This window comes from Tenrec ecaudatus, chromosome 7 (assembly GCF_050624435.1).
Source record: "Tenrec ecaudatus isolate mTenEca1 chromosome 7, mTenEca1.hap1, whole genome shotgun sequence".
In the NCBI taxonomy this organism is placed as follows: domain Eukaryota; kingdom Metazoa; phylum Chordata; class Mammalia; order Afrosoricida; family Tenrecidae; genus Tenrec; species Tenrec ecaudatus.
The window spans coordinates 160768670-160785384 of record NC_134536.1 but is presented as its reverse complement, the minus strand read 5'-3'; the positions used below and the strand labels follow the sequence as shown (position 1 = coordinate 160785384).

General features: G+C 52.5%; 2 protein-coding genes across 3 annotated transcripts; one reads left to right on the top strand and one right to left on the bottom strand.

Moving 5' to 3' along the window:
* Positions 1-2365: 2365 nt before the first annotated feature.
* On the bottom strand, positions 2366-13933 carry WHR1 (winged helix repair factor 1). Its single transcript, XM_075555413.1, has 7 exons — positions 13738-13933; positions 13462-13598; positions 4373-4468; positions 4026-4165; positions 3239-3336; positions 2979-3126; positions 2366-2787 (listed from the first exon to the last, which is right to left on the bottom strand). The coding sequence occupies exons 1-7, from the start codon at positions 13835-13837 to the stop codon at positions 2742-2744; spliced, it is 765 nt and encodes a 254-aa protein (XP_075411528.1). The 5' UTR covers positions 13838-13933; the 3' UTR covers positions 2366-2741.
* A 210-nt stretch (positions 13934-14143) lies between these two features.
* On the top strand, positions 14144-16697 carry DXO (decapping exoribonuclease). 2 transcript variants are annotated; one of them, XM_075555412.1, is made up of 7 exons: positions 14144-14428; positions 14574-14935; positions 15426-15661; positions 15752-15971; positions 16073-16208; positions 16338-16432; positions 16510-16697. In XM_075555412.1, exons 2-7 carry the CDS (start codon positions 14580-14582, stop codon positions 16685-16687), a joined length of 1221 nt encoding a protein of 406 aa, XP_075411527.1. In that variant the 5' UTR covers positions 14144-14428; positions 14574-14579; the 3' UTR covers positions 16688-16697. The 2 variants fall into 2 exon arrangements, with proteins under 2 accessions (XP_075411527.1, XP_075411526.1); XM_075555411.1 differs by having other exon boundaries at positions 14145-14388.
* Positions 16698-16715: the final 18 nt, after the last annotated feature.

Below are 16715 nucleotides of genomic sequence, written 5' to 3'. Positions count from 1 at the left end.
ACGTCGCTCCCATGCCCATTCTCTCATCTATTATTATCTATGTTTCTTGCATCTGTGAAACCCATCGGGGGGGGGGGGGGGAGGTTTTTGCCAACAAATCTGACACCGTTCTTGGGGAGTCCCTTCTACAGGGGCCTATGTGTGGCATGATCTGTGTAAGGGGCATACTCACTGGGCGAGTAGCCCAAGCACCACAAAGACAGTCTTAACATCGCTTCCATAAGCAACACGCTGGCTGCTGCGTCTGGAGTGTGCCGGTATTTGAGGAGACGGGGGGCCAGTTTCCCTTCTTGGGGTAAACAGGTCTCCCTGCAAATTTTATCCAGTCCTCCAGGCTCGCTGTCCCCTCAAGAGTAACCTTCTGTGCCTGTCTGGGTTGACTAAGAGATACAAATTCATTCACCCTTATATGTGCGTAACAGAGAAGTTGATATCAAAGAGGAATTGTATCTTAAGAAAACATCCCAACCCAGTCCAGATCAAATCCCTAAGTCTGATATTAGCCCATCTAGCCGATACCAATTTATAAATTCCTCTTCAGACTCATGCAACACATGCAGTGACGCTGAGCTGTGGGAAGATCACAGGCCAGTGGGTGGAAGTCTTGTGGATCCAGTGGCAGGGGAAGCATCTCAGCGCTGGCCGGGGTCTCCACGTGGCTCCTCCAGCTCCAGGGCTCTGGTGTAGCTCCATGTGTCTTGTCAGCAGGAAGACAAAGCAGAGTCTGTACATATCTGGACTTGAATGAGCTATTTATCTCCCTGGTGCCTCCAAATGAGGTCATCAAGCTGCGGCCTGATTGGCAGGCTAGACTCCACCATTTTCCAAGTTGATATCAGATTAGATAGCTGCTACACCTTCCTCGTGACTGAGTCTAGTATTAGCATTCGTGAAGCTTCCGTTCCTTGCCTGAGCATTCAAAACCCGACGCTGGCCCTAGATCCATGCTCATCATGGTTCCGAGAGCCGCTGATGAGACCGGTCTACAAAATTTACGTTAGCCCCCCACCCCCACCCCCACGCTCAATATTTTCTTGATTTTCCCTGTTCCTCTCCCGGACTACCTTCTTGGTGACTAGGGGTTGTAGGGGGCTGTCTTGTTGTTCTAATACAATTTTTTTCTTTTCGGAGTTGCTGAGACTAGAAGTCGGCGTTCCGACCAAACCGGCTCTGGATTTCGGCAGCCCTACTGCAGCTACTGCTGCCGACCCGCACCAAGGGAGGGGCCGGCCGGCTTCCCAAGTCCTATTACTGCCGAGTTCCTCAGGCATCCACGAGGCAGTGCCTCAGGAGTGAGACCGACACCCACCCATACTGAACCCCGAGAACAGCTGCTGTTGTGGGCAGTGAGTGGGTAGCAAGGTGGCAGCTGCGTTCATCCATGGGTGTTCTCCAGCCCGGTCGGAATTCAAAGGTTTCTCCTTCCCCCTTTTATACCTCTTTTCCCCCAAACTGCCTTCCACGGTGAGCTAGGGCTGTCGCAGTGAACTCCGCCAAGCAGGTACCACCTATGGTAATAAATGCTTTGTTAAGAGCTACTGCCAGGCTAGTTCTAAGGAGTTGGACATTGAAGAAGTCCCAGATGTCCAACTCTTCCAAGATAGTACCCGCTCCATTCCCCGCCGACCCCTCCCTTGCGTATATTCCCGAAAGGCCCTGGGTTCTGAGGCTCGCTGCGACATCCCATAGAAACGCATAGCACTCTGAGGAAAGGGCTTGAGGGGGTGGGGTGCTGTTCAGCCCCTAATCCCAGGGTCAGGCAGCGGTGAGCCAAACGCAGGGCCCTGAGCCAGAGCCCCAAATGTCCAATCCCCACAGCAGGTCTTCTTGCTTCCGCCAGAGCTCAGTCAGGGAAAAGACGTCTGGCTTTGCTGGAGAGTCCGTGAATGTGTACACTTGAATGATGATGTCGTTACACAGCCAAGGAAGACAGAGCGCGGGCCCTGGTCGACACCCCGTGTTAAAGTGGGGTCTTCACATGCTCTCAAGGAAACAAAGGCTCGGGCTCGCCCCACATCTTCCTCCCAGATCAGGGCTTGGCCCTCCCCCCTCCTGTCCACCAGCACATTTCCGAATGCCCTCCGAAATGGGGTCCCGGTCACAGGCTCCTCAGGTCCAGAACCGGAGCAAATCATACCAGGAACCACGGCGAGAAGGGCCGTGTCAACAGATCGTAACTCAAGGCCTTTGCTTGTTGCGGGTTCTAATGGAACTGCTGTGGTTTAGGAGATCGAGCCCAGAGAGAGCCAACCTGTACATCGGAGTTAACCTTTCTCCTTTCTGCACAATGAAGCAAAGCTCAGGCCTGAACTTGGCTTTACTTCTATCCCAAGTGAGGCCCCGGGACACATGCATCAGACAAAGATATTCCGAAAACCTCGTAGGCAGAGGGGCTTTATTTGCAAGTTTCAACACCAAGGCCAGGAAGCAAACTTTGCCTTCCTTCACCCGTTTACCCAGAAGGCTCATCTTCTTCCTTCACAGGAAGCGCAGGAGCCACGGCCTGGGTGCTGTTTCCGGCCCCACAGCGTGGAAGCACAGAGAAGCGTGGTCCAGATCACCCCCTGGGTCAGAGCCCCTGTAAACAAATGGCAGCAGCCGGGGCTGACCCCCTTCACCGATGCAAGCCTAATGCTCAGCCAGCTCCCACGCCTTCCCAAGGTGGCCCAGTCTAAGGCACCGGGGCTGCAGTCCTGGCCCCCTGCCCAGTTGGAGGAGGTGTGCAGCGATGAGCAGGGTCCTCAGGTCTCTGGCAGGCGGAGGAGGGTTCCCGAAGTGGTGGAGATGCTGTGCAGCGGGAGAAAGAGGCTGGAGTCGGGTGTCTAGGCCCAAGGTTAGGGGACAACTCAGAACTTGGCAGAGGCGACAAACGAGAGAGCGGAGCGGGGCTTATCTAGGGGTGTAAGCATGAGCCAGGAGGAAGTCACGCTTTGGATCGTTCTGGGATGTACGGCCAGGGGCTGGGGGGCGAGACTCACCAGTCCACCAGCTGGGCCCCAATGAGGTCATGCACGTGGTAGGAGAGGCCAAGCCGCACGGCGGCAGGGGTCCGCCGACTCAGGGCCTCTGACAGGAGCAGCTCCCGGTACTTGGCTTTCCGGACCATGCCGAGGACAGCCTGGCGTCCTGGAGGAGAGGTTGCGCGGGTGAGGGCGGGGAAGGTGCACAGCGCCTGGAATCTCATGGAGCTGCCACAGGTGCTTGAGCGGTGGGCGGCTTGAGTTGAGCCCAGTGCTACCTTTAACAAAGTATTTGATGAATCTCCCAGCTCCAGGCACGGCCAGCCACCAGCTCCCAGCATCCCGGACAGTGAGGACGCCAGCATTCACTAGCTGCCTGGAAGGGAGTGAGAAGCTGCGGCAGACCGGGTCCTGGCTCTGAGAACCATCGGCCCCCTCCCCGCCCCCCGACCTGAGGCGGCTCCCTCCGTACCATGCCATCTGCCTGGACCTCCCTCCGGCCTCCTTCCCTTTCCTGGCTCTCCGACACATTCACTAAACCGGTTTGCCTCTTGGAAACCCTCCCTGAGGAGTACCCTGACCCCACCCTGCCTCCCACTCCCGGGGGAGCCTTCCTTCTTCTGCGCCCCACCCTGCCATGTCCCCTCGCCGTGGCTCGCGGCACAGCCGACAGGAAGCGCTAGAACTGCACGTCCAGCTCCCCACAACAGCAGTATGGGGTATTAAACGCGTGAATGTCGCGGACTACAAACGAGGAAGCTCGGCCCAGATTCTAGTTCTGTTTCTCCCTCGCCTCGTTCCAGCGTGACCCATGGCAGGCCTGGGTGGTTTCTGACGGGCCTCTGTGCACTGGCTAGCCATCCGGAGCCCCAGGGGCTTCCTAAGGCCCCACCTCAGACGGCCCACCTCTCTCCGGGGCCCAGGAGCACTGACTCGGGCCACTGTACTGCAAGGAAAGGCTAGCTTCTTTGGCAGGCTTACTAGAGGGGAGGGGCAAGGCTGCAGGGGAACAGAGGGGGCAGGAGGGGCCAGATGTTCAAGCCTGTCGGGCCCCCCAGGCCTCACGTGATCTCTGGGTCCCTGAAGCCGAAGGTCTGTATCATCTGGTCCTGCTGGAAGCTAAGGTCCCCACAGGCTGGGAGGACTGCAGTCAGGAACTTCTGCACAGCCCCGGCGTACGGCCGGCCCTCACAGGCCTCGAGGACCTGGAAGCAAAGACAAAAGGCATGATCTGGTCCCGTCTAGGTTTCTGCCACCCTCACCCGCTGACAAGGCCACTTGGCCTGCTTCCCCGCCTCTTACTCATGCCCTTCCCCCACCCTTCTCACACCATTACCTAATCTGGGTCCCCTCCTTTATATTCGCACCCCGATGTCCTTGTCTCCCATGCGCACATGTACCGGCACACATACTTTGGTCCTGTAGTCCTCGGTGAGGATGATCCCATGTGCGTCCAAATCGAAGCCCAGCTGGACCACGCGGACCTCTCCCTGCTCCTGAAGCTCCTTCTACAGCCAGAGAGAGGGAGGTCAAGGGCAGGGATGTCCGAGCACGACGCATCTCCATGCTACACTTCGGGGCACAGAGACAACCTGTGTGGCCCTGAGGGGGCTTCTTCCAACGAGTCGCCTACCTTCTCATCCACACCCCTGTGCTCCGAACTGGGACAGCACAGTGATTAAGGCAGGGGGTCCTGCTCTCAGGGGACCACCAGTTTTGAGATTGGAGGTGGGCACAACTAAGGCACAACTATTGGTCTTTTACCAGCTGGAGGAAAAGTGATGGAAGGAAACCAGACGCAAAAAGAGACTAGTCTCTAGGACTAATCCTAGACGGGATCCCCACCCCCGCTGCTACCACCACCAGGGGCCACACCGATGTTCCCAGAGAAACAATTTAAGTACAACCCCTGGACCAACCTTGTAAGCTCCTCTGTCTACCCAGCCACGGCCCCATCCCCATTCCAATGACTCGACCTGTAACTGAGATACTGACGTGCCACCATGCCCAGGGGACAGCTCTCCTTGACCTCTTGGGTCTTTTCCCAAGTTGTGTATGTCAGCGAACCCTCTAACACCGCCATGGCCCTGCCGGTGGTCTCTTTCATCCGCATAACATGCCTCGTCTTGTCCTTGTTCCATTTAAGACTTAAGAAATGCTCTCTTTTTTTATAAAAAAAGAAAGAAAGATGTAGGGGAAACCTCAGATTCTTTTTAAAACAAGCCTGGCTTATTGGACCAGTGGAGACAAGAAGAATTCCTCAGACTATCGCCTTTAAACTGTGCAATGAAACCACGCTTGGGGGTCATCTTTCAGCCAGTAACACATTGGCTCGGGAAATAAAGTTGTCCCTTCATAAGTACGATACTCTTTAAATATGTATATTTGACACTTATATATATATAATATATATGACACAGGGTACAAAAATAAGGTCCAACATATATTTAATTAGAAAGAAGCTAGAGGAATAAAGGATGAGAGAATAAGGCAGGGGGATGTTCGAAGGGACAAGAACAACTCTATAATCACAGTGAATCTATTAATCTCTAATAAATTCATAGAACAGATCATCAATGGTGTCAATAACTTCAGTCACTAAGAAATGATAACTGCGTACATTCATTTTAAATGTAGACTTTTAGAACTGAGAAGCCACTGGTACAAATAACCAAGAAAAAGGGGAGAAAAAACTAGAAAAAGCACAAATACTCACTATGAGACACAATGTCCCTCACTGACCCATAGCCCTACAGGGGACAACACCAGAGACACAGTGTGGGAATTGCGTCTGATCTGACCCCACCACACCGAGCCAAACACTAAGGGCGGGCAACAGAACAGCAAGGGAACAGGGCAACTAAGTCCCCAGGGAATACCCAAAATAGACTGTGGGGCCAGGGCGTGGCACCCCATCAGACTCACCTAAAGGTCAACAAACAGACCTTGAACTAACTACAGGCTTTTCTCTCTTTTGCCATTGTTTTTGTTTCTTTTTATTGCTTTGTTTTGCTCTGTTTTTGTGCATATTATTATCTCTGCACATCTATCTAGATAAGATAGGTGGGATAAACAACCTGGAAGAGAAAACGAGACGGGTCCCACAGTTCCAGGAGACATAGGAGAGGGGGAAACGGGGAAAGGAAGTGGTGTTAACAAACCCAGGAACCAGGGAACAAGTGATCCAAAGTTGGTAGCGATGGGGGTGTAAGAGGCCTGGTAGGGCTTGATCAAGGGCAATGTAACTGACAGGAATTACTGAAACCTAAATGAAGGCTGAATATGATAGTGGGACAAGAAGAAAGTAAAAGGAAATAGAGGAAAGAACTAGGAGGCAAAGGGCATTTATAGAGGTTGAATTACAGGCATGTAGATATGTAAATATATTTATATATGATGACGGGGAAATAGATCTTTGTGCATCTATTTATAGATTTAATATTATGGTAGCAGATGGACATTGGGCCTCCACTCAAGTACTCCCTCAATGCAAGAACACTTTGTTCTATTAAACTGGCATTCCATGATGCTCACCTTCCCGACACGATCACTGAAGACAAAGTGGGTGCAGAAGCAAATGTGGTGAAGAAAGCTGATGGTGCCTGGCTATCGAAAGATACAGCATTTGGGGTCTTAAGTGCTTGAAGATAAACAAGTAGCCATCTAGCTGTGAAGCAACAAAGCCCACGTGGAAGAAGCACACCAGCCTGTGTGATCATGAGGTGTCTAAGGGATCAGTTATCAGGCATCATAGAACAAAAAAATCATATCATTGTGAATAAGGGGGAGTGCGGAGTGGGGACCCAAAGCTTACCTGTAGACAACTGGACATCCCCTTACAGAAGAGTCGCGGGGAGGAGAAGAGCCAGTCAGGGTGCAGTGTAGCAACGATGAAACATACAACTTTCCTCTAGCTCTTAAATGCTTCCTCCCTCCCACTATCATGATCCCAATTCTACCTTACAAATCCGGGTAGACCAGAGGATGTACACTGGCACAGACAGTAACTTGAAACACAGGGAATCCAGGACAGATGAACCCCTCAGGCCCTGTGGTGAGTGGTCATACCAGGAGGATGGAGGGAAGGTGAGTTAGAAAGAGAGAACCGATTACAAGGATCTACATATAGCCCCTTCCCTGGGGGACGGACAACAGAAAAGTGGGTGAAGGGAGACGTCAGTGTAAGACATGACAAAAAATAATAATTTATAAATTATGAAGGGTTCATGAGGGAGGTGGGGTGGGGAAGGAAGGGAAACAATGAGGAGCTGATACCAAGGGCTCAAGCAGAAAGCAAATGTTTTGAGAAGGATGATGGCAACAAATGTACAAATGTGCTTGACACAATGGATGTATGTATGGACTGTGATAAGAGTTGTATGGGGGGAAAAAAGTGTTGTACGAGCCCCCGATAAAATGATTTTTTAAAAAAAGCACAAATAACTAACATAAAGGATGATAGAAGAGTTTACTACTACAGATCACACAGAATAAAATGAGTCTACTGTGCACTGTATGACATTTAAAAGTCTAGACTGACAAATTCCTAGGAAAATAGTTTCAGCCACGCTGAGGGAGAGAAATGAGTTACAGTCTAACATGGCCCTGCTTGATGCCCACCCTCACGAAGAGCTCTCTGAAGACATGGGTGCTATAGCCAAGGGTGGGGATGAAACCAGAGGGGGCCCGGCTATCAGAAAGCATAGTGTCTGGGGTCATGAAAGGCTTGTTTTTAAACAAGCAGCCAGCTAAGTGAGGAGTCAACTCACTCCCCGTGGACACAGCACACCAGCCTGTTTGATTCAAGGATTACAAATAGTAGAATCCAAATCTAAAGGAAGGAATGGCATCGGAGCTCAGATTGTAAACACCTGGTTTGCAGAAGGATGTGCAGGGCCCTCAGAGGGGTTTTCAGCCTCTGGTGACTTCCCCTGACCATCGCTGAAGGACACAAATAGCCCTGTTACTGGACAGAGAGCGGTGTAAAGTCACTCACAGAAAACATAGGTAGGCCAACATATAACAACATCATTTGATAAGAACTTTTTACCTATTTTAAAGCTGTTTTGGTTAAAAGGGAAAAAAAAGTGAAGGGAAATGCACATGGATTAATTCCCTAGAGCAGCGGTTCTCAACCTGTGGGACGCAACCCCTGTGGGGGCCGAACGACCCTTTCACGGGGGTCGCCCGATTCACAGCAGTAGCAACATTACCGTGATGGAGGAGCAACGACAGTAATTCTAGGGTTTGGGGGGGTCACTGCCACATGAGGAACTGTATGAAAGCGTCAGGGCATCAGGAAGGTTGAAAAGCAGCGAGGAGCCCCCTCTGATCATGGACCAGGGATGTGAGAGCCTTGTCATCATGCAGAATGCCTTAGAGGGCAGATTAGTACAAATGTAGCAAACATCAGGAGTCTGCCATCTGATCTCCCCTCGGATCCATTTAAAGTTGTTCGACTTTTAAACATTTCGTGCTTTCTTTTCTTTTTTAATCGTTTTATTAGGGACTCATACAACTCTTATCACAATCCCTACATCCATCAATTGTATAAAGCACTTTTGTACATTCTTTGCCCTGTGCTTTCTTTTCAATTGGGGTTTTTATCTGCTTTACTTTGTTGCTGTTTTTGTTTGTTTTGAATGTTTCTCTGTATACGAAACCCAGGATGGGTACATTTAGAGAGACAGTAACTGGATTAATGGTTTCTTGGGGTCATGGGAGGGGAGGTTGGGGGGAAATGGGGAGCTAATAATGATGAGTATAAGAATGAAGAAAATGTTCTAAAACTGAGTGTGGCAATGATTGTACAGCTTTTTAAAAAAATCACTTTATTGGGGGCTCGTACAACTCATATCGCAATCCATCCATTCATCCATCCATCATGGCAAGCACATTTGTACAGCTCTTCTTGATGTGATTACACTATTGAATTGTAGGACATGTGAATTACATGCCAATAAAACTGTTAAAAATAAAAATCAGAAATTTAAAAAACTAGAAGAAAATCAGAAAACCGGAAAGGATGCAAAGACCAAAATAAAATAGGCTAGAATAAAGCTAAGCCAATATGGAATTAAAAAATAAAATAAAAGAGGAAGTCTCAGAAACCCACAAGGGCCGTTCCACCTTTTCCTACACTATAGGGAGCTATCGGGTCCCCGAGAGAGAATGGGACTCGATGGCAGTGAGTTTTGTCCTTGTGGGTTTCCCAGACTGTAACGCTACAAGAGCAGAAAGCCTCATCTCTCTCCTGCACAGATATTCACTTTAGTATTACAACAAAACAACAACAAAAGCAGGCAACTACCCTATTAGTTGGGTAAATAGTTACCTCCCTAGGGCAGTGGGCATTTTCATCAGAGAGGGATCCTATGTAGGAGGCTGGTCGTACTCCAGAGCAACACCTATGGGCGGACTAGCAAGAGCCAGTGGTTCAAGCCCAGGATGCCCTAGGCGGAAAGACAGGGCAGCCAGATTCAGATAGAGGTTGGCTGGTTTGGGGGAAATGTTCTCGATTCTGACCCGGGTGGTGGGAAATGGTGTTTCATCAATATTCTTTCAATTGTGTTTATGTGTACATGTTTATGTTTCCTTTTGGAAAGCTTGTTTACAATACAGGCTAACACAAAGCTAGGAAGGCGTGGTTTTTATCACTTCACCATGGGAGTCTGGAGTTGTCTCTCTCTCCTTTCCCTTTGTCTCACCCCCTCTGACTTGATAAGCAAAAAATCAAAGGCCACTCCAGTACAGCCCAAGGTCACTCCCCACACTGCTGACGTCCAAAATGGCTCCGCCCTCCGACCTTCTGCACCAACTCTGACTCCAAACATCCCTCCCACAGCAGCCTCTGATGCTCAGCTGGGTCTGATAATTTACTGCGATGGGCACTCAGAGCTCGGGCAACACGATTTTGAGTTTTATTAAGAAAGCTCACAAGTTACAATGTAGGTGAGAAATGCTCACGATACGGCTATTCGGTCAGGACAGCTTCCTCTCCGCCCTGCTCAGGCAATGTTAAGAAACTCTCTTAGGAGTGGCGGTGCATACTCAAAGGCCGCTACCAACGTGCCATCCCTCTCAGATAAGGCACTTCGCTCTAGCTCTTAGGTCAGCAAACCTGTTGTGATGTTGTTTGGTGCCGCGTTGGTTCCAACCCACAGTGACTTTATGCCCCAAAGGTCTTGCACTGTCCCCACAAGTTGTCCTGTGTCTGAGCTCACTGTAGCTCTGGGGACCAGCAAGCCTAGCTCCCTTCCCAATTAAGTGCCTGGAGACTCACCACTCTGATCTGAAAGTGCTCAGCTTTCGATGCTCCCTGGGCTGCTGTGATAGTCAGAAGCTATGGGTGGGGCTTTCCCTGATAGTCAGAAGCTGGATGACCCTCCTTTGGAGGTGCAACTGAGCGAGATAAATGGCTCTCTGCAGGCCAGCCTTTCTCTGCCTTCACCGTCCTGTTGATGAACCATGCTGAGCCCTGTGATGTGGCCACCGCCATTGGATCCACACAACACTGCACCCACCAGCCTGTTGATACGTGAGTCTGAAGAGGGACTTATGGACTTGAGTGCACTGGGCTGGGTTTTTTTTTTTTAATTAAAAAAAAAATCTTTTTTTTTTTTTTGCGGGGGGACTGCGATGTTTCATTGATGTCCCATTACTCCTTGATATAAAGCCGATCACAGCTGCAAGTCCACAGCTGTCTCACGCTCCGGCTTGCGGTTCTGCTGTTCACTGTGCTGCTCCTAGGGAATCACAGCTATCTCCTGGGCCGAGGAGGATCAGTGTTCAGGGAGCTCCCGGTCCAAAGCACCCATTTCACTCCTGGTTCTTCTCTTTTGCTGCTAATGAGTGCCCCACCTCCTTCCTGCTTCGAAGATGGCTGGGTTTATACCCATCAAGAGGGCAATCACAATTGGCCCTGCTGATAATCACTCACAGCTGGGCCATAATCCTATCACCTTCTCTTACCGGGGGAAAAAGTTGTTTAGTAAGCATTAAGATGCCTCTGGCTAGCTGAGTCATATTGAACAATTCACCATACTGCAACCGGTCAACACGAAGCTCCGACCTCTAAGCCCAAGGGAGACTTGAGTTTGTCTTTTATTCCGTCTGCTCACAGACCACTGTCTTGGAATCACCAGCGCTACCCACCGCTCAATACTTCTCTTAAAAAGATGTTTCCTTTCAAAATCGGTCACTCCCTAGACTCCTCCTAATTCGGATCACTCCTTCTCGGCCTCTTTCAAAGACTCTGCTCTGCATTCTCCTTCCGTCAGTGAGTCTCAAACCGTGAGGCACACGAAGAATCACTTGCAACAATAGTTTTTAACAGGTACACCAACTGAGCCCACTCAAAGAGATTTCCACTCATCGATGTCGAGTGAGTCCCAGGAACCTGTATTTTTAACAAGCAGACAGGTAATTCTAGAACAGGTTGCGTTCAGGCCATACTTTGAGAAACATTGCTGTAAGCGCTGATGTCGCCTAGCATTCTGGGTTTGGCCCTAGTATTGGCCGTACGAAGAAGAACACGGCATAAAGATTAGAGGAAAGCTCATCAATCCCTTGAAATATGCAGGTGACAATAGGCACACAATCTTGCCTGCTGAAAGTGAAGAGGGCTTGAAGCACTTACGGATGAAGATCAAAGACTACAGCCTTGACTATGGATTACAAATCAATGTACAGGAAACAGAAATTCCCACAACTGGACCAACAGACAGCATCATGATAGACAGAGAAAAGATGGACGTTGCCGTGGACGTCGTCTTACTTGAATCCGCAATCGATGCCCGTGACCACAGCAGTCCAGAAATCAGACAACACATGGCACTGGGGGGAGATCTGCAGCAAAAGATCTCTTTAAAACGTTAAAGGAAAGAAGAAAAACGTTAAAGAGCAACGATGTTGCTTTGAGGACTAAGGGGCAGCGCGGTATAGTCAATCACCTCACGCGCACGCGAGAGCCAGGCAATAAATAAAGAAGATGGGAGAATCACTGATGTATCTGAACTACGGTGTTGGCGAAAGCAGAATATCGAAAGATCGTAGACTGCCTAAAGAATGGACAACCCTGGTCCTAACAGATGTCCAGCCAGAAGGCTCCTTCGAAGGGGGTTGGCTAGACTTCCTCTCAGGTACTTTGGACATGTGATCAGATGGGGCCAGTCCCTGCAAAAGCCTATCACGGCTGGTAGAGGACAGGGTCAGTGAAAAAGAGAAAGACCAGAGAGAGGAAACTGATTGGCAAGGCAGCCTCAGTAACAGGCTCAAGCATAACAACAGTTGTGGGGCTGGGCGGTGTTTTGTTCTGTTCTGTTGTGTAGCCAGTCGCTGGGAATTGGAACCGACTCCACGCACCCAACGACACCTCTCACTGCAAACAGAGGATCTTGAATACGGGGCCTCAAACATAGGGTCTTGAACACCCCCCCCCCCTGCCCCGCAACGTGTAGTCTGTATGTACGTGGCATAGGTGCATTTTGTTAAACAGACGTAACTTTCACCACCTCCCAAAGTTTGTAAAATGGCTAGAAAGCACTACTTCACCCACCCACTCTTCCTACCAGACCTCAGTCACATTCTGGTGACCACCTACTCTCTATCAGTGGCCCGGCGTCCTCTGCAAACCTTCGCATTCAGCTGTCTACCACGTATTTGCCTTTGGACGCTCCACAAGTAGCTCCCGCTCAGCTTGCACAAGACGGACTACATCGTCTGCCTCCACCAACTCCATCTGCTCCTGCTCTGCCTGCCTGTCTGTCATAGGGAAACTGGCTAATGTTCCTGGGCTCCACTCTTCCTCATTCTCTCCATCTCTCCTGCTCACTCACCTCCCTCCCACTTTATCCTGCTTTTGGCCTTCCCCGGTTCTCAGCTGCAAGTATCATGAATAATCTCTTTGCCTCATCTCACTACTTCCTGCCTGCCCAATTCCTCTCCTGTCTAACATTCAGGAACCCTGATAGGGCAGTGGTTATGTATTTTGCGGCTAGCCCTGCGGCCCAAGGCTCAAGCCCACAAACGGAGAAGGAAAGATGCAGCAGCCTGTCTTCCTAAAAATTTACCCACCCCTCCTTAGGAGCCCTACGGAACAGTTGATTCGGGGCAGATGCCAGGGCAATGGCTTTGGTTTTGTCTAGGACTTTCTACCAGCTCTTCGACGTCGGTGCAATCCTGACAAGCCAGGCGCTGTCAGGAGCTGACGTGGTCTACATTTCCAGTGCAGAATGCTTGGACTATGCTCGGTGATTCGGTTCCCCCAAAGGCCTCGCTTTCCCACCTCGGTAACTCGTCATGCCCTCAACTGCTTGGAGGGCAGGATTTCTTGCTTTCTCAGCGGCACCGCAGTGCTAAGCATCGATCGAGCTCGCCCCCTTTAATGGCTAACGTTTGCCGAATGGCTGGCAGACCATCTGAATGCCTAAATATCGACGGCACCTCCGGCGTGGCCGTGGGGCGCGGAGGGGCCACCTTCTGTCCATTAGACGCCCCTCACCAGCTGCCTGTCCGCCACCGTGCGGTCGGGCACCAGGCTGTACAGCTGACTTCTCAGAGCGATGGGCGGCAGGGCATCCTCAAACAGGCCTCGCGGGAACAGTCGCACCAGCTCCGCGATGGCCGCGCGCGCCGACCCTGGGCAGAGGGATGAATCCGTGAGGCCGCGTTCTGGGTCCAGCATCAGAGGCCAACTGATCTCCAGTAGCCATGGTTACCGGAGACGAGGCCCCACCCATCTGGGGTCTTCAACCCCGCCCCGAGTTGCCATGATTACCTGTCTCACCCCTCAGAGGATCCGCCTTTCCATCTCCCCGCTCGCGCCGCCTTTTCAGCCCAAAGGGCTCCGAGACCAGGTGATGCCTCTTGCGGCTCATCTCCCGGGATACGTAGCTTTACGGGGCTGCGGAGGGGCCGGGGACTGAGGAACCGACGTGTTCAAGCAGGCTCTTCCGGCGCGGAAAAGTGACGTCAGCGCACGGAGCGTCCCTCCATGGGGCGCGGCAGCCCAACGTAAGGAAGGCAACGGGATGACGTAAGAAGTTGCTGGGAGAGTCCGGACCAATGAGAACGCCGAAACGGAAATTCCGGACCAATGAGGACGCCGCAACGGAGAGCCCGGACCAATGAGGACGCCGCAACCGCACGCCTAGCGCGGATTGGCTCCTCCGAGGACACGCCTGTCCAGGGGACGCACAGACTGGGTGTCGCGGAGCCGCGGAGTGCGAAGTACGGCTTCCCGAGGGTTTACCCCGCGCTGTGGCCGAATGACTGCGTCGCCCGAAGCCGGACTGCCACCTTTGCGACCCACTCCGAGTTCTTACGCGCTGGCCATGGCGTCATAACCTTGCGGCGGTGGAAGCCGAAGCTTTGGGATAACCAGACTCTGGGATCAGAGCCCAAAGCTCTCAAGAGCGTGCATTTGGAGGCGAGTTTCCCGGCAGTGAGGGCAGAGGCCGCCAGGAGAGGTGGGGCGTGTGCCCGGCCTCGGTTCTGTTAGAGATGCTGGCACTTGGATGTCTCAAGGCCGACACCCTGCGATCGGGAAGCCCACCTACTCCTGACCCGGGGTTCCCTCTTCGCACTAAAATGGCAATTGTTCTCCCCTCTCAGAACTGAATGGAGTCCAGAGGGACCAAGAGAGGAGCTGACAAGATCGAAGTGGCTGAACTTCCGAACAAATGCCCCCGCCCAGCACCCTCACTGCGCACGCATCCTGCCTTGTACTCTGGGCCCTTTCCTTCCTACCGGCGCCCCTCTGAACTGGGCTGCTTCTCCCTAGATGCACAGCGCCAGTACCACGGAGACGCCCGGGCCCTGCGCTACTACAGCCCGCCGCCTATCAATGGCCCAGGCCCCAACTTTGACCTCAGAGACGGGTATGTGGATCGGTACCAGCCCCGGGATGAGGAGATTCGAGAAGGGCTGGACCACCTGCTGCGCTGGCTTCTGGAGCACCGAGGGCAGCTGGAAGGGTGAGTGAAACCTACCACCCAGAGAGATCCCAAGGCCAGGGCCCTCCCCCTTAAGTTCAGTGCTTCTAGTGCAGTAGTGCGCACAACCTGTGGGTCGCGACCCCTTGGGGGGGGTGTCAAACGACCCTTTCACAGGGGGACACCCAATTCATAAGAGTAGCAAAATGACAGTGATGAAGTAGCAACAAAAATAAATTTATGGCTGGGGGAGTAACCACAACATGAGAAAAAAGGCTTGTGCTTTAGGAAGGTTGAGAACCACTGCTCAAGTGGATCCTGACCCTAGGTGACAAAGTAGAATTGCCTCTTAACTTCCTGGCTGTAACCTTCAGGGAGGCAGACTGCTCTCACTTTTGGGTGAGCAGCTGCCTGCCTGTTGCACTGATCCCTCCCCTTAAAATGAGACCAACTAGAGTGATCCGACCTTAAAGGGGAGCCAACCCCCGTCGATGCTTGTGTATTTTCCCAACCTCGGACTCCTCTCTCTCAGGGGCCCAGGCTGGCTGGCAGGAGCCACGGTGACATGGCGGGGACACCTTACAAAACTGCTGACAACACCTTATGAACGACAAGAGGGCTGGCAGCTGGCTGCCTCCCGGTTCCAGGGGACGCTGTACCTGAGTGAGGTGGAGACACCAGCTGCCCGGGCCCAGAGGCTTGCTCGGCCACCCCTCCTCCGGGAGCTCATGTACATGGGGTACAAGTTTGAGCATTACATGTGTGCAGGTGAGAGCTGGCCCTGCTCTGGAGCCCTGTCCACCTTCCCCAGAGGTTGCCTCCCCTTCCCTCCCCTCCCACTGCTTCTCTCTTGTGCAGACAAGCCTGGCGGCTCCCCAGACCCCTCCAAGGAAGTCAACACCAACGAGGCTTTCTGTTCTGTGCTGCGCAGCCGCCTGGGGAGCCACCCCCTGCTCTTCTCGGGGGAAGTGGACTGCACAGACCCCCACGCTCCATCCAAACAGCCCCCGGCCTGCTATGTAGAGCTCAAGACCACCAAGGAGATGCACAGCGCTGGGCAGTGGAGGAGCTTCTACAGGTTTGGGGTGGGGGTCGGCTGCGGGGCGAGCCTAGGATGGAACCTGACGCTGAACGGAGGCCGGGGCTGTTTGCTGACTGACCTCTTGCTGTTCCTGACAGACACAAGCTCCTGAAATGGTGGGCTCAGTCATTCCTGCCTGGGGTCCCGAATGTCATCGCTGGCTTCCGGAACCCCGAGGGTTTAGTCTCTTCCCTCAAGACCTTTCCCACCATGAAGATGTTTGAAAATGTCAGGGTAAGGTGGTAACGTTACAGTACCCATCTGGACCCCCTCCCCTCCCCGCCAAGCTCCCAAGACTAGGGGACCGGTGTCCAGGGCTGCCTTCTCCCTGCAACCTCACTGCCCGGCTTCTGCCCACTCTAGAACGACCGTGATGGCTGGAACCCCTCCGTGTGCATGAACTTCTGTGCCGCTTTCCTTAGCTTTGCCCAGAGCACGGTCGTCCAGGATGACCCCAGGTGAGACACCCGCCCCGCCCTGCCCATCTCCCCACCCCTCAGACCTCCAGCCCTCACCCTGCCTCATCTACCCCTAGGCTGGTCCACCTCTTCTCCTGGGAACCCGGCAGCCCAGTCACCGTGTCTGTCCATCGAGATGCACCCTATGCCTTCCTGCCGACGTGGTACGTGGAGGCCATGAGCCAGGACCTCCCGTCACCCCCCAAGACTCCCTCCCCGCGGCCTGAGCCCCGTCTGTGTGCAGATAATAAATAGGTTGTTTCTAGGTGCTGCTCCCTGCCGT

Coding starts and splice junctions, on each gene's coding strand:
- WHR1 (XM_075555413.1), bottom strand. CDS start 13,837: ATGAGCCGCAAGAGGCATCACCTGGTCTCGGAGCCCTTTGGGCTGAAA. Junction 13,599..13,737: donor TCCTCTGAGGGGTGAGACAG/GTAATCATGGCA, acceptor CCCTCTGCCCAG/GGTCGGCGCGCGCGGCCATC. Junction 4,469..13,461: donor CGGTGGCGGACAGGCAGCTG/GTGAGGGGCGTC, acceptor CTCTGGCTGTAG/AAGGAGCTTCAGGAGCAGGG.
- DXO (XM_075555412.1), top strand. CDS start 14,580: ATGGAGTCCAGAGGGACCAAGAGAGGAGCTGACAAGATCGAAGTGGCT. Junction 14,936..15,425: donor CACCGAGGGCAGCTGGAAGG/GTGAGTGAAACC, acceptor CCTCTCTCTCAG/GGGCCCAGGCTGGCTGGCAG. Junction 15,972..16,072: donor CAGTGGAGGAGCTTCTACAG/GTTTGGGGTGGG, acceptor TGTTCCTGACAG/ACACAAGCTCCTGAAATGGT.